The 21,810-nt window shown below is 40.4% G+C and overlaps 2 protein-coding genes across 2 annotated transcripts; both read left to right on the top strand.

Annotated features, from left to right (window-relative positions):
* Window positions 1–1,225: 1,225 nt before the first annotated feature.
* Window positions 1,226–4,887, top strand: mnx2b (motor neuron and pancreas homeobox 2b; the record flags this gene model as incomplete). The annotated part of the gene is made up of 3 exons (XM_080031197.1): window positions 1,226–1,640; window positions 3,020–3,180; window positions 4,474–4,887. 3 exons carry the CDS (start codon window positions 1,226–1,228, stop codon window positions 4,885–4,887), a joined length of 990 nt encoding a protein of 329 aa, XP_079887323.1.
* A 5,235-nt stretch (window positions 4,888–10,122) lies between these two features.
* atic (5-aminoimidazole-4-carboxamide ribonucleotide formyltransferase/IMP cyclohydrolase) lies at window positions 10,123–20,308 on the top strand. Its single transcript, XM_080040528.1, has 15 exons — window positions 10,123–10,297; window positions 10,489–10,615; window positions 13,941–14,084; window positions 15,908–15,996; window positions 16,212–16,363; window positions 17,414–17,570; window positions 17,872–17,997; window positions 18,098–18,205; window positions 18,295–18,380; window positions 18,478–18,567; window positions 18,666–18,791; window positions 18,870–18,962; window positions 19,051–19,233; window positions 19,617–19,772; window positions 19,964–20,308. The coding sequence occupies exons 1-15, from the start codon at window positions 10,279–10,281 to the stop codon at window positions 20,081–20,083; spliced, it is 1,776 nt and encodes a 591-aa protein (XP_079896654.1). The 5' UTR covers window positions 10,123–10,278; the 3' UTR covers window positions 20,084–20,308.
* The last annotated feature ends 1,502 nt before the right edge of the window (window positions 20,309–21,810 follow it).

The raw sequence follows: 21,810 nt of genomic DNA, 5'->3' as shown, positions 1-21,810 counted from the left end.
GTTTTGAAATCTTCTCGTCGGAAAGTTGCACCATAAAACGTTAGGCATAAATAAAGTTGAGACTGAAACCCTATTACCATTTTAAAAAACGGTGTCTGCAGCACAGTTATACGAGGTTTTGAGACTAAATTAAACTATAGCCTATTAGGCTTTATAACAAGTTTGTATATTTGTAAGTTAAATAACAGGCAGAGGCAGTATACCCTATTGTAGCCTATCGAAGGCTATTCAACTGACAGGCATGCGACCATGCTGAAAAGGATCAGTCGGACTCCACTTCAGCTGAGGCACCCTCTTTTTTCAGGTCTCAAAAGGGACCAAGTTCACCTTCAGTGGGAGGCCAATTAACTTATAGCCTTTCTGCCAAGTCATTGCACATTTATGTGCAATTTTTGATCATAACCTTCAATGGCATTGATACCGATCATTTAAATAGCCAACTTGGAGACTATGTTGTTGTTCTGAACGTCAACCCAGCAGAGGTCCAATAACCTTAACACTTCTGAAAAACAGCCAATATTGGTGCGGAGGTGTGGAGGATGTTTGCATCACTAATAGGCCTACTTAGTTTAGACAATCAAAGCGCTGTATATAATATTTTGTTTATGGCAAGGTAGCATGCAATCTGTGGTGAGTATCAGGAGCTGGCAGTAAGATAGATACTGAAAATACAATTGCCTAATCTTCTAATGTACCTCTGCGCGTTGATGCAGTTGAAGGTGTTTGAGGCGGTACAAGGGTTGGACATTACCTCACTCTGAATGCTTTCTTGGGGGAGAAACGAGCGAGTAATTAGCTGATTAGAGGCCCGTCAGAGCAGCCCAGCCTCCAGCCAATCCCAGCTCACAGCGGCCTGCAGGGGTGGAGAAGGATGGAGTGAGACATACCTCTGTTGTTTGTTGAAGTACGTGTTTAAACACCAGGACGGACGCGTTCTTACAGAGTGACATGCAATGCAAGACGACGGATGGAGGGATGCACACAATATTAGAACATTTGAATCAGTAAAAAAGGTCATTTTTTTCTAAGGATATCAGTGGTTAAGATACAGGTGAATAATGTTTAAATGCTCAATTTTGAACAGCAGAACTTCAATGAAAACATTAGGACAACATATGAGTTTGTGACCGAAGAGGCTCCGCTGTCTGCGCATTGACGCACGGCACAGGTGCGCACCTGCCAAACTTTTTTTAAAGACTCCGCAGTCCTCCGGCGTGAAGCTGTCATGGAGAAATCAAGAAACTTCAGAATTGACGCCCTGCTCGCCGACGAGACAAACCGTGGGAGGCGAGACCTTTCCCCGGGTCTGAGCAGCGACAGCCCCGCAGGAAGCCCGGTCTCCTGTCACCGAGCGGACACCCCGTCTCCGCGGGCCACTCAACTCCAAACCGGAATGATCCACAAACCGGGAATGCTAAATTTCCCGCACCCAGGACTCGCTTCAATTCCCGGCATGTACCCTGCACCCATGTACCCACTATCGGCTTTGGGTGGCCAGCACCCTGCGTTTGCATACTCAGGTTTCACGCATCTACAGAGCTACCCGGATCACCTGAAGGCGGCTGCCATGGCGGGACATCTGCCGCTGGAGCACTGGATTCGAGCTGGGATCATGATGCCACGAATGCCAGATTACAGCTGTAAGTATGATGATCAGATAAGATAACTGGAGCTCCTAAACTTCTAACCTTTAAAAGTCAAAGGCCGATCAAAAATAATGTATTAGGCAGCCTACACAGATTCACGTAGATGTTTTTTTTTGTTGTAAAAAACAAGACATTTAGGCTACCCTTTTAAAACGAACCAAAGTCTATGCCACTTGTGCTCTTGAACAGTTTACCCTTATCAGTTTGTACGAGAAAGTGGGGATTTAATCAGGCTGACTTCAGAAGAACTGCACCGCTGATGTTGTAAAACATTTTGACACTTAAACTAAACCATGTTAAGTTTTGAGTAAACTCTATATTATTAGACCTATAATTATTATTATTAATATTATCACTATTAGCCTACTATTTATCATATTAAACTTACTTTAGCTAATATAACAGGCCTAATTAATATCTTTGTTGTATTATTTGTTTACAATTTGTTTTCATTTCCAGAATAAGCAAAGCTATAGTCTACTACTGATTTACTATTTAAACTACATGACTGATTTCACCTGCAGATGATTTGTTCTTCAAAGTTTTTAAATAAAATTAGATAATTTCAATGGTATCCTCCACAATTAGATGCAGAAACAGCTGGTTTCCGCGTTTAGATTTCTTGATTCAGTCTGATAATCTGACCTGAGCTCATTTCACAGCCATTATAATCATAATTTACAACCAATTTTTTAAAGCAAATTCTCCAAACTTCGCATAGTTTTAATTCAAGGAGATTCTCTCATATTAAGGGTTAAAAAAAACAAAACAGCCACACATTGTCCAGTACACTAGCCTTAGTTTACTGGCTTATCTGTGTGTCATATTTTAATTTCTGGCCCATTTATTTCTCTATAAACGCCAGCCAGATGAAAACTGTCTTTGTGTGATGAAAAAACTATAAACAAACACCTAAAACGCCCTGTAGTTCATCAATAAAATCCAAAAAGCCTTCATTGAATTTTCATTAAGTTAATGGCATGCCTGTGTTTTTATGGCCTCTGCGCCCGCTTCTGCCGTGTCCCCCCGCCAACAATAAACTGGAGTAAAGCTATTACAGTTAATGATGGCCAGAGAGTGCGGGCATATGTGCGCCTGTTACCACCCACAAAATTACATTGAACTTCCTATGTCCTTGGTATTATATAAAGAAGACGTGTGGCAGTTGCTGGTTGGATATTTCAGACTCCTTCAAGTCTTGAATCTTATCCAAGACATTTCAAAATCTATTTAATCGATGAATCAAAATAAGAATATTGAGACATATTGTTTGCTACATAAAAACTCCTCTAAAAAGTTGTAAAATTACTGTTAACTGTAAATGTAACTCATATGAAGCCACAAAACGACTAACTTTGCCCTTCCTCCTATAGCGGGCCCTCAGTCTGGTCTGCTGGGGAAGTGCCGAAGGCCCCGCACAGCCTTCACCAGTCAGCAGCTGCTGGAGCTGGAGAACCAGTTCAAACTCAACAAGTACCTATCCAGGCCCAAACGCTTTGAGGTGGCCACCTCACTCATGCTGACTGAAACACAGGTAGGAGAGACCCGCTCATGTCACAAGACGTGATATTCAGTTTCCATCAACTGTGGTCACAGCACACTCAACAGGAACCAGATTTTAACATTAACTAAGAGCAGGCATATCCTTTTTTTTGTCGACTTCTCCAGTGGATAGCAAAAATGACAGCAAATCAGAGAACATTTCTAATTCTAGAATCATCATCTATTTTTATTCCAAAAATAATTACCCAAATGGTGGCTTACAACAACACACAAGCATCCTATAAAAATAAGTTAAACCCACCCATTAGTGTATAGTGTAGTTTCTGGGAAGCGGCATTGCATCTGCTTTAAAGCCGATTAATTGCTAAACCAATTGTTTCAGACACATGCTCAAACTCCACCTTACACGGATTTAACGATGAAATACTCAATGTTTATTTTAAGTCAAGTCAAACAAGTCATGTTGAGGTTAACATTGTACAACCCACACTATACTGTACTGTTCTTCACCACTTTGTTATTTTATATCCACCATCAGTGACAGTTTTCATCAGTGAGAAAGGTCTGTTTACTTCATTTAGCTTTCTTTGCACTTCAAGTGTAAGATTTAAATAATGTTTTATTTTGGGGTTTCTATGGCCATTGTATGTTTCTTCACAATTCTGGTAGTGCTGATGATTTATTATTAGATCGATACATGTCAAGCTCTTTCTGGTCCACAACAAAAACTTGTTGGAAGCCCCAAGAGACGCAGAAGAAATAACAAATACTGTGTGTCATCAGGTTCTGCTATGTTTCAAGAATTTGATTCAAGTCAAGTTTATTTGTATTTAGCCCATAATTATTGGGGAGCAGCACAGGGGGATCCCTCTTTCAGGACTGGCATACATGCCCTCGATCAATTCATTGGGTATTTGTTCAGGATGCATGGAGTTCAACAAATCTCCAAATGAGACATAGTTCTGCACGAAGGATTTTGGAAAATCTGGAGAGCGTGCTAAACATAATAAATATCTTAGCTTATAAAGGACCTGAGTCTTCCATGCCCTCCATCAAGGCCAAAACCGAGCAGTTTAAGTGGACACTGGACTAATACCATCTCATCTCCAGTTGGGATTGTTGGACTGGAAAGGGATCTGTTGCCACAAGAGAAAATGTTACTGGCAGTTTTCAGTATGACATGTCTGTTGCAAATAATAGATAGAATAGCAAAAAAAAGGTGTGTTAAAAGCTACACAGATAAACTTTGCAGTATATACCTGTACTACCTAAACGTGACCTAATCTTTTGAACACATTTTTCTTGCTCGGTCTTCTCTTGTCAGGTCAAGATCTGGTTCCAAAATCGCAGGATGAAGTGGAAACGCAGTCGGAAAGCCAAGGAGCAGGCCAGCGCCTCTGGCCAGTCTGAAAACCAGCGACTACGCGGCGGAGGAGGAAAAACTGCCACCGACAAATCATCCGAGGAGAAAAGACGAGGTGTGAACCCAGACGACGCAGGCATAGATCTGGATCTGGAGGACGGAGAAGAGGAGGAAGAGGAGGAGGAGGAGCAAGAGGAAGAAGAGGAGGGGGGTTTTGCTGTTGCTATGGGTAACGGCGTTGGGATGCCACGACCCACGGACTTCTTGCAGCACAACACCGACGTGGGCTACAATCCCCACAGCCCTTTCTCTGATGACGAGCTGGACGGGGTGCAAGTAGGAGGAGGGGACAGGAAGATCGGAGCAGGACTGTGAACACACCTCTTGAGTGTTACAGAGACATTACGCAGGGACATGTCTGCCTTTTGGGGTCAATAGGGAAGACAGTTTCCAAAGCCGAAGATCTTTGTCCGGTTCAAACTGTCAATATGTTTGTGTCAGGACATTTGTTAGAATCGCTTATTATTCACACAGCTACGACACACACACAGGATACTTACACAAATACACTATATGAGCTTTCTGTACTGTACGTTTTCATAGCATGCTGAAAAAAGGTTCTCATTCCCTCCTTAAAATGTAGCTTGTTCGTGGGTATCTTTCAATCACCTTCTGGTCACCTTGTCTCTGCTCCATGTACTGGCAGCTGGGGCTTCACCTAGTGAACACACACGGCTATCCGGATGAAGGACGTGAAGTAAGACAAATGAACTGTCCTGTGTTCAGACAGCGTTTGAATGTACATCCATCAAAACAAGCTGTGTGGTGTTGTGGCTGAAGCAAATGCTTTGCAGAACACGCCATGTATTACATTTGTTTTGTGCATTTTCTGTGAATATTGATGTTTTTATTTTTATGTCCTTGATGATGTTTATGGATTTGTTATTGTCACATATGACTGAACATTATTTGAATGATTGCAAAGATGTATCATACATGTACTGTCTGAAACTTATTTGTGGTGTAACTGTGATATTAAATAAAATACAACAAACATTTTTTTTAAAGTGAAACATGTATACATTTGTGATAAATGCTTCTGATATGCAAGCTCCATAAAATGTTAATAATTAAATACATTTAAAATTATTATTAGAACAACATGGAAACCACAACAGGGAACAGGCAATCCATCCAATAGTTTTTGAAATCACTTTGACAACCTTGTGAGTTGTGATCAAAATAAAGAAACAAAACAAAGGTCCATATACAGTAAATCTCACTCAAGGGAACATGGTCCACATCATCAATAACAAGCAATGGAGAAAAATACCACTTTGTGTTTATATCTTATGTTTCCAAGGTTTCCCTTATTTGTCATTGTTATGCACAGCATACACATAAAATAACATTTGGCATACCCCAGGCAAAACCAAATATTGAGGGCAACATAAAGGCTATAAATGATACATTTTAAGAAAATATAATAAATATGGGCCATAGAAAACAAAGTTAAAAGGCAGTGCTGGATTAAATGTCATGATTAAAAGCCTCCTTCCTGTTTGTCCACAGCTGCATTTTGTTTCCCAGCGAAGCACCGCAACATGAATTCTCAGTTTCCAGTTTAAATTTATGACAAAGGCTCTCGGTTATTAATTACTCTACGGGGTTTACTGATAGCCAAATAATTAAGTTAATGAAGAAGAAGTAAAATAATCAAAATCCTGATGCCGATGTCACACAGGCCCATTTCAATTTCCAAGAGGAACAGCATGATGAGTGTTCAACTGAGGTGGGGACGTTTTATTGGGCAGCCATATAAGGGTTGTGATTAAAGAGCCGATTGCAAGACATGTATTGTGTCATTTAGCCCATTCTCAGACCACAGGCACATGTTTATATAGTGATTAAATGCATTCCTAACTGGTTGACCTCTTGTGAAAAAAAGATGGATGGATGGATGGTAGAGAGAGAGAGAGGGAGAGATAGAAGATAGATAGATAGATAGATAGATAGATAGATAGATAGATAGATAGATAGATAGATAGATAGATAGATAGATAGATAGATAGATTGATAGATATTTAAATTCTATGGGGGTTCCATGTTTTTTAGTAAAGTAATTCCCACTCATGTCACTGAATCTGGACAAAGACTTCAAATTATCTGTGCAAGCAAGCCCATAAAAAAGGGGAAAACACCACAGGAAAATAGAACAACAAAGGGATGGGAAAATGAAGAACCGTACAAAAAGGAATGCAAAAATGTAGTTTGAATTTAAATTACTAAAAATGCAGTTATTCATTCAGCGTTAATCAAACTGGTTAAGTGCCTTCACTAATTGATCATTAATATGAAGCTGCAAATCAATTCAGCAGCATCAAATAACCAGTTCTGTTCACTAAATGAACTTTCTAAACTTGATTAAAAAGTGGAGAGTATGCCGCTAGAATAAATAACAAGCTCGATGACTTAACCTTAACAAACGGCGGCTTTTAATTTGGCTGATGAAAAATCATGCAAATCAATAAGAGCTCATTTAGTTGTGTGACTTGTCAGCTGCATGACTAATGCCACTCGGTCTGTTTTTATGACACGGGCCCCTCTGACACAGTACAAAAAATCACAGCTAATTGGTAATGCAGCGGGCCAATATATGGAGGCCATTGATTCCGGTTCTCTCCTCATTTAATCTGAATACACCAGTCATTTTGATTGAAAATGTTCCTGCGTAAATAAGCCTCACTTACTGCTGATAATGCTGTCAGTTTTTAAGCCGGTTCCAAAGTGCTGACGACCTCCATACCTCTATCTTTTTTAAACCAATAATGCATAGTGAGCCTGTGTCTTTCCATAAAATTATTTCACTGTCTATTGAATCACTCAACTCACCCTGGGATGTCAGCTGTTACCAGAAACTCCCATTTTCATAGTTAGACAAATACGTAGGCCCCCTTTTCCCCTCTCTCTCACTTCGTTGGATTATAAATCAGGGGCCCTTTAAAATATTTACACCCTGTAGTTTAATCAATCAGCAAAATGACGGGCTCATTACGTAAATATGAACAGATTGTGCGATCTTTTAACGTAATCACACGTATTGGTGCAGGCTTCCCCGGGCCCTGTCCTGTCACTTAACTAATGGGCGAGTCAGCGCGTGAGTGACGGGGCCCTAATAAATTCACATCTGTCCGACTTAAAACGCTGTTCTAAAGCATGAAAAAGGCACGTTTTTTAGCCAATAAAGTTTATTGAAAAGGCGTGGCCGTTGAGCGGACGTAGGCTATTCATGAGCGTCATTTATTGTTGCAGGAAATGTATGTTACAGGTGTTTTTCCAATTATAGTGCAAAGCAGTGGATGCTCGCGGTCCTTAATGTCAATGTATAACCTTCACATCTGCTAATCAGCTAAAATGATTTGCACCAAACAAAACACTGAAGTAGGCTATGCGTCATTTTATAGTAGCCTAGGAATATATGATTAGGCTTGGACAAATCCATTTTATTTGAAAACATATGCAAAGGCACCCGATGATGCATGGGCCAAAAATCTTCTGAATGAATATTATAAAAAATGCCTTTTATTTGACAAAGAAAAATAAGCCTATTTGACAAAGAAAAAGAAAACTCGCTAGTAAACGGAGTCAAACTGTTGTTTCTCAGAGTCTCACAATAAAACAGAAGTTGACACATCCTTTCATTTACATTTAGCCAATATGGCTCGTGACCAGAACACCATGGTAGGGAGCACAAACATACAAATTAACAAAACAAAACAATGGCGTAGGCTGAGTAGCCTACGGCATGGACAAAATAAAAAATATTACAATGGAAGGACATTTAAAAAAAGGCACCTATTTTACCAATAACTTTTGGCCTATCCGAACTCAAAAGCTAATTTAAGTTAACATAGGCTAATACTTTGGCAGGTAGGCATACTTTTTCCTATTGCTAATAGTCGGCATTATTTATTATTCAGGCTACATTTGCATTCTTAAACTCAAACAGGACATGAGACCACAATTTCTCTGGTTTCTATCAGTCCATTATATCTTCCAATGACCTTAGGAAATCTGGTGTTATTTAGGCCTACTAATAAAATAACAGATAGCCCTGCACCTAGATAAATGTTGTCTTTGAAGTTTACCGTTTTAAGGTGCTGATTATTGAAGAAAAATGCTTGTGTGAAGGAAAATATGAATTTAAAATATAAAATTCCTATTTTGCTCAAATATCACCAGAAGGCTATTCAGAAGAAACGTTCAGATATGCAGACACGAACGGACAAGGTCCGTGTATGCCATCTAGTGGCAAAATAGAGGGCGACACTTTGCCTGGGCGGACTCGATTTTTATTACAAAGAATTTTGCACAAATTAGATGCATGTGCACATAAACACTGCAGCAATTGTCAGAAAGTGAATTATCTTTGCGTCCTCAAACCGGCTAACTTTTCCGGCTTTTAATTCTGAGGTTGTATGCAGCTTTACTGCATAAGAGTCATAATTACAGTTTCATCTAGACCTAATCAAATTTGAACTTAAAATATATTTGTATTAGGACTATAGGCTATACCTACAAGTAGCTAATACGTAGGCTAAATATTAGCTCTGGCAAAATATAATTCAACTTATATTGTCTTACTTTGAAAATGAATGAAAATCCTATATGAAAATGTAAATTTGGGGTGCGCTTGTGAGTAGTGATGGCCAGATGAAGCTTTTTGAAGCCTTGAAGCCTTAAAGCCAAATGGTTCACCAAAAGGTTCATTTCTCGAGGCTTCATTTGAACCGATTTCAACACAATACAACCCCCCCTGCTGGTCAAACAGTGTTAAATAGCCAGATCATTCTATCAATTTGTAATACACTCAATACTGTCCTGCAACAGTGCAGCCATGGGAATGAGTGACTGACAAGTACATAAATCAACACATCTTAATAAATGCATTTCATGTATTGTTCATGTATTAATTCATATAAATACAACTTATATTTTGTTTGGTGTATTATGGGTATCAAACATGATAAAACATAAAAATCTAATAAATCTATCAGTAAATATTTTTTGTCAAACTTTGAATTACTCATAATGACAGGAATAATTATTTTCAAACTGTCGCAGTGTTATATAAGGGGCAATGAATGTACTTGTTAAGGATTTGATTAATTTTTATTGAGAAACAAAATGTTTCCACTGTGCTGGGGTTCAGACAATTTCCCCTTTTGGAAACAACTTCTCCTGCTTTGGAGAACACTCTTTCACATGGTACAGCGGAGGCAGGGGTGACAAGAAAGTCACAGCATGTTGATACAACATCCACGTCTACATCACTCCCAAACCAATAAATCGCCAACACTAACCCACAAAGTGCGAGTGGATCCACAATACCCGAAGCACTTCTTGAACAAACGAGGCTTCGAACGTCATCAGTCACGTGATTCGGCCTAAACGAGACAAGTCTCGATCGATACGCGCTTCACCAAAAACGTCCGGGATTACTCGACACACGCTCCGAAGCCTCGGCACGTTACGGGCCATCACTACTTGTGAGTGACAGCACAGAGGGGTTGGCCGACCTCAGCAGGGCGGGACTTTATACTTTTTTGAAGCACATGACAAAGTGATGAAAAGCGTGCAGGTCTGTCTAACCCTACACACTGCTTTATTAATCTCTGCGGGGTCGGTTCGTTTAACTAAGTGAAGACTGAACAGAAACCCGCTTGACATCCAAACAGACTGCGAACTAACACCGTGACTTTAAACATGGCCTCCTCCGAGCTCGGTAAGAGGGTTTTTATTAATGTGCTGTCGTCACCTATAAAGTTATGTTCTGCGACGTGCAGGATGCTAGCTCTAGCTAACATTAGCCAACGTGGTCGGCACTTACCTCGCTAAAAACATGCACTTACGTCTGTTTTTTGTCTGTTTCAATGAGCAAAAAAGTTTGTAATGTGTATGTTTATGTCCTTGCAGCCCTTCTGAGTGTATCCGACAAGACTGGACTGGTGGAGTTTGCCAAAAAGCTGGTGGATGTGGGACTGTCTCTGGTCGCCTCGGGTGGAACAGCCAAAGCGCTGCGGGATGCTGGACTAGCTGTCAGGTGGGTGCTTCTGAAGCAAACTATAAAAGTTAAACGCAGCACTGGTGTGTCTTCTTTTTCGCTTAACCCATAAGAACCCAGACCCATTTCTCCTTAAAGGAAAAATATGGCAGATATAACACAGACCAAGTGGACCACAAAGAACACATTTCTGAAGTTTTTTTTCAAATACTACCCCTTAATGTCAAAGATCTGTGATGTGACACATATGTCACATTGGGCGTTTATGGTAAATGTATTCCTTAATTGAGAATGAATCAACATGACAGTTTTTTCTGCTTAGTAACCCACATTTGCATTTTTATTTGCATTTCCACAACATATATCAATATTGTGACTTTAACAGTTCTGTTTAACAACAAATTATTTTGAAGATTTGTTTTATGGTATGGTAAATGGACTTATATAGCGCTTTATCTCCATTTTTCACAGACTCAAAGCGCTTTACATTGTTTTGTACACATTCACCCAATCACACACACATTCATACACCGATAGCAGCAGCTACCACGCAGGGTAACTACGCTAACTACTACTAAGCTAACTATCGGGAGCATTTCGGGGTTCAATGTCTTGCCCAGGGACACTTCGACATGTGGCGGGGAGACGGGGGATCGAACCTCCGACCCTGCACACCAGAGGCGAACTCCCTACCCACTTCGCCACTGCGCAAACTGAATAGAATCACATAACATTGCCTCATTGGAGCACCTCTCAACAAGCTACTGTTGTCATGGTCTGTCTTTGTCCTGTCTTGTTTTGGTGGTTACCTGTGTTTCCTGTTTTATATTGGTACGTCTGTCTTGTTCCTCCCCATGTCCTGTCAAGTTTCCCTCTTGTTTGATTGCTGCTCCCTCCTCTAATGTGTTGCATCTGTCCCTCGTTGTCTGCCCTGTCTTGTGTGTGTATATCCCTGTGTGTCTTTGACCCTGTTTCCACCTGGCATTAATATGTGGTTTTTAGGATCCGATCGCGCTAACTACAGGTGGAAACACGCTCAATGCGCATTGAATGCGCATTGAAATTATCCACATTCGGAGGTGGTTTGAGACCACTTATCCACATACCCATTAACAGTGGAAACGCGTATGCGCATCTCATACACATTAGGCCCCGCCCCCGCCGGTTAAAAACAACAGTATAAGCGGAAATGATGTACGAGCTGATTTCCATACAGCGCGGGGAATTCGAATCCGGATCGCAAACGCGCATAGAAGACGCATTGTTAAGGCCAGGTGTGAACAAGCATATTACATTTACATATAACGATCGGATTCCTCAGAACCACATATTAATGCCAGGTGGAAACAGGGTCTTTGTTCCCTGTCTGAGTATTGTACCTGTTGGTGAGTCTGTCCCTGTGTTCCATGTGCCTAGCCTTTTTGCGCCTCTTGGAGTTTTTGGAAGGAATAAATAGTCTTCTAGTGAAACTGTCTGCATCTGAGTCCTCCTTGCCTGCCTGTCTGCCACTCACCGTAACAGAATACTCAGACCAAGTATGGACCCAGCAGACAGATATTTTGAGGTCGAGCTTGAGGAGGTAACATTTACCATTTCTTGCCTCAAGAAAGCCTGGGAGAAAGGCCCCACACTCGACCACCGAGAGGCAGCCTTGACGCTGGCACACCGAGCTGTGGAGCTACAGCCTTGGCTTGGGGAGTCCCTACCAGAGTGGGCAAAGAGCTTTTTATACCCTCCTGAGTTTTGGTCTCCCAGCTGCCAGCACAAGCCCAAGCCTCTGCCCCCGGTCCCCAGCTTCAAGCCTCTGCCCCCGGTCCCCAGCTACAAGCCTTTGCCCCCGGTCCCCAGCTTCAAGCCTCTGCCCCCGGTCCCCAGCTACAAGCCTTTGCCCCCGGTCCCCAGCTTCAAGCCTCTGCCTCTGGTGAGTTTGGATTGCCTTCCATTACCACAATGCTCTCCAGCTTCCGAGTCGACTTCGGCCTCCAGCAGCAAGCTCCAGCCGCCGGCTTCCTGCAGCAAGCTCCAGTCCCCGGCCTCCAGCAACCAGCATGCTAGCTACCAGCCCCAGCATGCTAGCTACCAGCTCCTGAAGGCGCTCAAGCAACCACACGAACACTGTCCAGTTCCTGAGCCCACTACATACTTTCTTGAGGGGACCCGCCCTCTAGGCCTGCCAGGAGAGGCCTGCTTTTCTCCAAGAAAATTGTTGTGTTTGGTTGTGGCACTTCATCTATCTGCATCACTTGATTCACTAGAGTCTGAATCGCCAACCCATCCGTCTCCATTTCTTTTTTGTTGGGAGTGTAATCAGGGTCCTCTGGGTCTTCATCCGAGCAATCGTCGTCACAGCCTTCAAATTCACTTTCATCTCCCATGATGATCTCAAGTGCATTCTCAACAGTGTAGTGCTTATTCTCAGTCATACATAAGAAAAAATAAAACAATTAGCCTACTACATTCAAATGGGACCAGCATAGGACAGTGAATTGTGTTTGTTTTATTTACAGATATGCAAAAATAGTTTTGTAATATATTTGATCAATAACATAATAATTTATCATTATTTTTTTATTATATATGTTCAAATGTACTTTGAATTGCACAAAAGAACATTTATTAATTCAAAATAATTGAAACAGCGTAACTAATTGAGCGGCTTATTACCATTCTTGTTATTGTGACAAATATGTCACATCAAAATTTCCAAGAATATTTTAAGGCTAAAACCCGATGTGACGTATACGTCACAGCGATATTTTCCTAACTTGTTCTACATTAATTTATTCATGAAATATGGTCAGACTAAGTTAAATGTAATAAATGACACCTTATTAACGCATTATAATTGTTAAATGGGTTTAAACTCACCTTTAGTAACAAAAAAAAAAATTTTTAAAATGAGCTGGGTCCTTCACTTGTGTGCACATGTCACAATGCAATTTTTGGGAAGTCACTTCCTGACATAGTCACATGACTGTCACATTACCACCACACCAGGACGTTGAGTATATGTCACTTAGGGACTTAATGAGTAAAAGTCAACAAAAAAGCTGTATATGGAAGATTGTAGGACATTCAAAGTGTGTGTTACGTGGGTGTCACCATGGGTCCTTATGGGTTAATCTAGTAACTCCCTTTTCAAACCTGTGAGTGACTCTGCTGCTGCTGTGTGTGTGTGTGTGTGTGTGTGTGTGTGTGTGTGTGTGTGTGTGTGTGTGTGTGTGTGTGTGTGTGTGTGTGTGTGTGTGTGTGTGTGTGTGTGTGTGTGTGTGTGTGTGTGTGTGTGTGTGTGTGTGTGTGTGTGTGTGTGTGTGTGTGTGTGTGTGTGTGTGTGTGTGTGTGTGTGTGTGTGTGTGTGTCTCAGGGACGTGTCCGAGTTGACTGGACATCCAGAGATGCTGGGGGGCAGAGTGAAGACCCTCCACCCCGCGGTCCACGGAGGCATCCTGGCCAGGAAAACTCCCTCTGACACCGCAGACATGGAGAAGTTGGGCTACAGCCTGGTCAGGTGAGAGAAGCACGGCACATGCATAAGCACTCTAAAACACACAATATGTGTAAAGTAGACTGTTGTACAACAACATGATGGATATTTATTTGAAATATTTAGATCTCGATTAAGTTGAAAATGTGGGTGTTTACTGCCAATTATTTTATTTTATGTATTAGATAGTTGTAATTTTTAAACAATTCATAAGATGCATTATCATTCTGTAAATTCTACAATATGTTATCTTTCTTTTTCTTTTACAAAAAAGAAATGTTGTTTATGGGTATTGTACTATAGCTATGGATTTTTTTTTTTTGTTGTATTGGTGGCATATCATTTCATATTGGAATTGGTGTGACACTTAAAATACTATCAATCCCTCAGTTAGAAATATTTACTAGAAAGCTCAGTTAAATGTAAGCAAGATCACAAGCTGATAGTCAGAGTAGAGGCTATGGTGTTGTGCCATTAGGAGACGTGTAGTTGAGTTAGCAGCTGGATAATTAGAAAACTGCTGCTCCTCCTTGTAACATATCTTGTGACTCTTGTTTATAAGAATGTGAGTAGATCAGAGATTTAAACTGAGCTACACTCACTCACTACACACTTGATTAAAATCTGAGGGTGACAGAGCCTTGTTTCTTATGGGTGCATGTGATAAAGAGGAAGATGTTGATTGGATTATGAAGTTCGCAGGACAGCTGATATTGAAGTCAAATCAATTAGTTAATCAGCAGAAAATTAATGTTCAACAACTCTGATAAATGTTTAATCTTAAATCATTTATTTTAAAAAAACATGCTAGTTTCAGCTTCTCAAATAAGATGAATGATTGCTTTTCGTTTTTAAATAAAAAACATATTTTTGTTATGTACTATTTGGTTCAAAGAAGCATTAGAAGATGTTATTTGTAAATTGATTTGCATTTTCCCCATTTATAAATACAAATGACTTGATTAAAAGTAGATTCAACAGTTAATTTAATGTTAATTAGTGTTTCCCTAGCAACTCTGGATGGAGAATCCTCGTCACTTTAAAGGCCAGGACACACCAGCCCGATAATCGCCGTCGTCAAAAAAAAAGACGAATCTGTTTGGTGTGTGCCGTGACGTCGGCCGACGTAGAGGTCGTCGGGCTTGTTTTGAGCCTGTCGGCCGCCGACCGTCTTTCATTTGGAGCAATTTGATTGGTGGAGGACTAGCGAATCAGTGAAGCCCGGAAGTGAGGCGGGTAGCACAAACAGCTAACAACAGCTAGCCATCGTTTTAATGTGTTTGTTCGTTTCGTTTTGAGAGTACTCACATGCATCAACCCTTGTTGACTGCTCGACACCATGCTCGACACTCTCTGCTAAAAATTGTGCTCTTATGGTCCATAAATATAAATACGTATTTCTATCTATGTTTATGCTCTAGAGAGATGTCCAATCATTTCCGGCTTTCGTATTTTTTCGGGCCACAATACAGATTAGCGCCGCCTGCTGTTGTGGAGACATTACATCCCGCGAGCGTACGGAAAATAAACAGTCGTCTCGGTGTTTTCTTTGTTCGTCTCGGTGTTTGAGCTTCCTGAAACGGCCGACTCCATTTTTTGCATAGTCGGAACATGTCGGACTGGTGTGTCCTGGCCTTAAAGGCACATGGGACACAAAGGCAAAAGTCAGGAGACTTCAGTACCAGACAAAGGAGCCAGTGTTGTTTTTGCAATGTACTGTTTTTGAACTTTTTAGCAAACTAGTATCACATGGTAAAAATTAGGAAAGCCTTGCAGCCCATGATTTGTATGGTATGTACTATGTGCAATGAGTGTGATATGTATTCTGTGTTTGCTCTCTTTTTAAGGGTGGTGGTGTGCAACCTCTACCCATTTGTGAAGACAGTTTCTAACCCGACTGTGACAGTTGACGATGCTGTGGAGCAGATAGATATCGGTTAGTCATGCAAATTAAATTCTGTGTGTCGTTGTCGTGACTTTTCAGATTAACTGGATTACCAATTTTTAAAATATAATTCTTGACGGTGCACAGTGCCAAAATCTTAGAAGAAATAATTTGTTTTTAAGCAATGTGACTTTGATTAAAAATGCTGTTATTATGAGCATGTGCATTAAATAAAAAAAAAAAACGTTTTCCTTTTTTCCTCCCAGGCGGTGTAACTCTGTTGAGAGCAGCGGCCAAGAATCACGCTCGGGTTGCCATTGTGTGTGATCCTGCCGACTATTCAGTGGTTGCCAAGGAGATGGAGAGTTCAGGAGACAAAGACACAACTCTGGAAACTCGCAGGACTCTAGCCCTCAAAGTAGCTCGACTTTCTTTCTTTTTTCCCTACCAATTTAACTTCTTAATATATAAAAATAATTTTAAAAGAGTTAACATTTTTAGGGTGACTCTTCTTCCAACATTACCTTCTGTAAACACTGATGTACTTTTAGCCGAATAAAACATGTGTTTTTTGATAGGTGGAGGCTATTTAAAGATTGAAAAAAGAGTTAAAGTTCAAGCTCAAAGTACTTCTTTGCTTTAAAATATTGCTTTTAAAAAATTAATTATTGCGCGTTTAATATATTTCACATTGCTTGTGTATCATCTTAATTAATGGCCTTTATTTAAAAACAAAACAAAATAGTTGTTTTAAAAAAATTTATTCAGAACAGGAAACAGTTGCATTAGAGACTAAATAATGAGTTGATCGACAGAAAAACAAATAACAATTTATATATTTTTAATTTTAATGGACTGGTTGAAGCTTCTACCTCCTAACATCCATTTATCCTGTTCAGACTTGTTCCAGTCTAATCTCACAGTTTGTAATAAGAGGTGAATCATGCCTATTTTTATTAGTTTCAAACAAACAAACAAACACGCCTCAGTCCTAAAATGACGGTTGCATCATAGTAACTACATGCTGTTAGATTCTCATGAAACACTAGAAAAGGCCAGGAGGCCTTTAAGGCAAATGCCAGTTAATATTATAAGTATGCTGATCATATCACTCACTCTAGGCAATGCTCCTTTATAGTCACCTAATTTTGTCATTTTCAGTACTGATTAGCTCACTTGTTGTGTTTTTGCTGTGTTTGTCTTGGGTTGCCCCTCACCTCAAAGCAAAGTCCAATGTTAGCTTTTCAAAGTTGATATGTGTTTAGATTAGAGTGTGTGAATAACACTAAACTGATAGTTGAGTTAATTATGTCTTTGTTTGCAGATTTAGTCACAGTAACTTGTTTGATTCTTAAATATGTAGTTATAAGTAATACACATCTGAGGTTTATAACGCTGTCTTTGGAACACATTAGAAGATGATGTATTTTCTCTTATCCCGCTATATTTTGTGTTCTTTGCTCTTCAGGCCTTCACACACACAGCGCAGTATGACGAGGCCATATCGGACTACTTTCGTGGGCAGTACAGTCGAGGTGTTTCCCAGCTGCCTCTGCGCTATGGCATGAACCCTCACCAAGCGCCCGCACAACTCTACACCCTGCGCCCAGCCCTGCCACTCAAAGGTCAGACCCACATCACATTACAACTGCCTCAACTGATGGAATTGTGTCATTGTTTAGTGGGAGAGTAGTTTTCCACATTTTGGCAAATACACTTATTTGTTTACTGGGGGAGAATTTTATGATGAGATAAGATGCTCTCATATCTTGGTTGAGAGAATTCAGTGACGTGAGATTTTATGCTTTAAAAAAGAATATATATGTATATACAAAAAAATAAAAGACTTTGCTTATGTCTGTAGCAAAAAAACACAAATAATTTACCATTCAATGTCAATTATTTTGATTTTCTATTCCTCTTAAGTGGTCAACGGTTCCCCCGGCTTTATCAACCTGTGTGATGCTCTGAACGGCTGGCAGCTGGTCAGAGAGTTAAAGAGCTCCCTCGGCATGGCTGCTGCCACCTCCTTCAAACACGTCAGCCCTGCTGGTAAGATGCAAAGACAAACACCAGCCTTTACAATAAAAATTTTAACTTGGAATGAAGTGTCTTGAATCTGGAACTGATTATTTTCACCTTTCCTCTAAAGGAGCTGCAGTTGGAGTTCCTCTGACTGAGGAGGAAGCCAAAGTGTGCATGGTGCATGACATGCTGAAGAATCTCAGCCCACTGGCCACAGCCTACGCCAGGGCAAGAGGTCAGAAGCTGCAAATGATATAGTAGAAAACCTGGAATGGTTTAAATCTTTAAGACATTGAATTGTATGAACTCCTACTACATCCACAGGTTCGGACAGAATGTCTTCTTTTGGAGACTTCATTGCTGTGTCGGATGTGTGTGACGTCCCCACGGCCAAGATTATATCGAGAGAGGTAAAATTGTGTGTCAAACTGACATAAAGGGGATTTTATAATATTATTTGCTGTAACATTGTTTTGCTCAACCATAATTTAATTGGATTGCTATCAGGTGTCAGATGGTATCATTGCTCCTGGTTATGATGAGGAGGCACTAAAGATCCTCTCCAAAAAGAAGAATGGCAACTACTGTGTGCTTCAGGTGAGAGTCATACTGTTTGTATTTTAAATAAGGATGGTTTAAGGATAAGAGTTTAGCTCCATTTCCTGTTTAGTTAACAACGTGTGTCTTTGTCCCAGATGGATCCTAACTACGAGCCTGATGAAGCTGAGGTGAGAGTGTTGTTTGGTCTCTATCTCAAGCAAAAGAGAAACGGAGGGCTTATCGATAAGTCGCTATTCAACAACGTGGTTTCCAAAGGCTCTGTGAGTATTAAGATTTTGGATTGTGTTAAAAAAAAATATCAAGTTGTTTACCCGTCTGATTGTTTCTGTGTCCTAAAGCTCTCTGAGGAAGCTGTGCGCGACCTCACTGTGGCCACCATCGCTGTCAAGTACGCTCAGTCCAACTCTGTCTGCTACGCTAAAAATGGACAGGTAAGAACAGGCAGGTACAAGGAGAAGGGAATCTACCACAGCCACAGGTTTTTTTTTTCTAACATTTTCTCTCGTCTGTTTTTGACAGGTTATTGGTATTGGCGCGGGTCAGCAGTCGCGTATCCACTGCACACGTCTGGCAGGTGAAAAAGCTGATAATTGGTGGCTGAGACACAACCCACGTGTCATCAACATGAAGTTTCGCAGCGGTGTGAAGCGGGCAGAGATGGCCAACGCAATTGACCAGTATGTCAGCGACACCATTGGAGAGGTAAGGGGGGGCACAAAGGGCATAAGGCACTTTGATGAAGGCAAAGCAGTAGTTCAGTTTTAAGTGTAGCATTTACATTATAATAATTCCTGCAATGATTCTTTTTCTCACTGGCATTATTCGAAAGAAAAATCCATTTATTGTATTTTTCTTATGTATACATTTCTATATTTGATTAAGTGGATAATTCTAAATAATTCTTATCAGGTTAACCAAATAGAGCTGATGCAAGTGGACTATGGTATTATTCCATTTCACTTTATTTTTTTCACTTGCATAGACCTGTAGAAATGTTTCAATCCACCTGTCATATCACAAAGTATACCAAGTTTGAAACATGAAAACAAATGAAGCCATGTGTTGCTTGATTTCTTTGTTGACAGGGTCCAGACTTGGCCGTTTGGAAGTCGATGTATGAGGAGGTGCCTGAGCCTCTGTCAGAGACTGAGAAGAAGAACTGGATCAGCTCCCTGCAGGCCGTGGCTGTAAGCTCTGATGCCTTCTTCCCCTTCAGAGATAACATAGATCGTGCCAAGCGGGTAAGTGTAATGCACCTTTCACAGACGCATGGGCTCACACAGTGCATTTGGTTCAGAAATTGCATGGCCTGCATGCAATGTCGCCACTAGGTTGGGCACTACTGACTTTGATTAGAAGATAACTGACAAGCTTTCCAACCATCTTTACTAACGTTTCTTTTCTGTGTGTGTGTGTGTGTTTGTGTCTGTAGAGCGGTGTTGAGTACATTGCAGCTCCAGCGGGCTCTGCTGCTGACGCCATTGTGATTAACGCCTGTAATGAACAGGGCATCACTCTGGTTCACACTAACCTGCGGCTCTTCCACCACTGAGCACCTCAACACTTTTCCAGTTCTTTAAAACTCCAGTCACAGTTTTGCATTATGTCAGAATCAAAATCTTTTTCTAACGTTGCTGATACTCAAAACATTCCTACTAACCTAAAGTGTAGAGGTCACAAATGCACAATTTTCTAATGTATTAATTGCATTACTGCCTTGTGGTCCTAACATTAGAGAGTCAATCACGTTTCCTTGTGAAATAAAGTGTTAAATGTTCATCAGTGTTTTGGCTTTTTTTTTAATTCATGCTCGCAGAGTGGCTAGGCTACCGATGACGATATTGGTAATTGTCCATCACTTTGGTCCAGACTGAAATATCTAAACAAGTATTTAATGGATTGCTTTGAAATCTTCAATCTCTACATACCTTAATTGCTCCCAGAGGAGGAAGCCTACTAACGTTGATGATCCAGCCTTTTTCTCTTAAAGCCAGCAGCCATTAACTTTTTTGTAAGTGTGTAATTGTAGAGAAATATCTCCACATTTGAAGGCAATTTATCAAATGATTAAGTCATTCCATTCAGGATTAAGCTCAAAGCAATTGCTGTAAAATTATGAGATTATAAACGGATGTTTCTTCAAATTTAGTTGTTGGAATTGTAAGCGAACTCATTTTGTAACTTCAAAAATGGCTTCGTTTTGGACATCTTGATTATGTTTTCAATCTGATTTCCTTATCTATCCAGGTTTCTCTAAGTTTTGTGCCTTTTTTATTTTAAAGTAGACGTTAAGGAGATGGAAATGGAGGGAGAACCCCCATAATAAATAATAAACATCACACTGTGTTTTAAGTTTCAGGATCTCTCCAGCTTTATTAAAATAAGGGACTTCTTTTCGTCAAAAGGTAGAAACAACTTTGGCACGGACAAAGTACAAAAATAGAACAGTTCAAATTCTCACATCCTGGTTCACACACTCACAAGTTGAGATTAAAAGGGATAAATTAGTAAAAGACATCAAATCAGAATGTGTCAATCACACAGTGCGACCCCTCAGAAACAGAAGGGCTACGGAAAAGAAGCACATTTTCATGGACAGTTTAAACAACATTGTTAATAACTACATTGACATTCTTCAACACAGTGCTTACTTTCTGACAGTTTCTGCTCTTTGGTTTAGAAGTGTTTCTGAATGATTTATATGGCCAACAAACGCCGTTTTGACAAGTAATACAAATCTGACTGCTGACCAGTCCTTAATAACTTGCCTGGAAGTATTTGGAACGAAAAGAATATTGTAGCAGTCTGCACTTTCCCATATAGCAGGAATTTAAAGACTTGACAGTGAAAAGACTGGCTTTGGAAGAGGATCACTTTGATCAGGCAGCAGGGTGGTTTAACATCTATGGCTAAACGTGTGTCAGAAAGTGATAAGGCAGTTAGTTCAGATGGCTTCTAAAGGGTGAGACAGTGCAGCGATTGGACGGTGAGGGAGCAAAGCAGATGTTCCATAACCAATCCTCTACTCCCGAGGATTTTGAGGAGCGTGTGCGTCTGCCAGCAGGTCGGGTCGAAGGCACTCAATGGGGCAATGAATATTCTGGATGGAGAGTTGGGAGAGGATTTGAAGAGGTGAAATCACATACAAACAATTTGGTATTTATTATGTTAAATCACACTCTTATCAGATTCTCAAGCGAGGTCCTTTTGATATGCATAAAATGCTGATGGATTATTCAATAAAGGGTAATTGAATAGACAAAAATGAGAATTTATGTT

The sequence above is a fragment of the Ammodytes marinus genome, assembly GCF_949987685.1.
Source record: "Ammodytes marinus genome assembly, chromosome: 1".
Classification (NCBI taxonomy): Eukaryota; Metazoa; Chordata; class Actinopteri; order Uranoscopiformes; family Ammodytidae; genus Ammodytes; species Ammodytes marinus.
The sequence above is the reverse complement of the archived record's forward strand: the minus strand, read 5'-3'. Positions and strand labels throughout refer to the sequence as shown.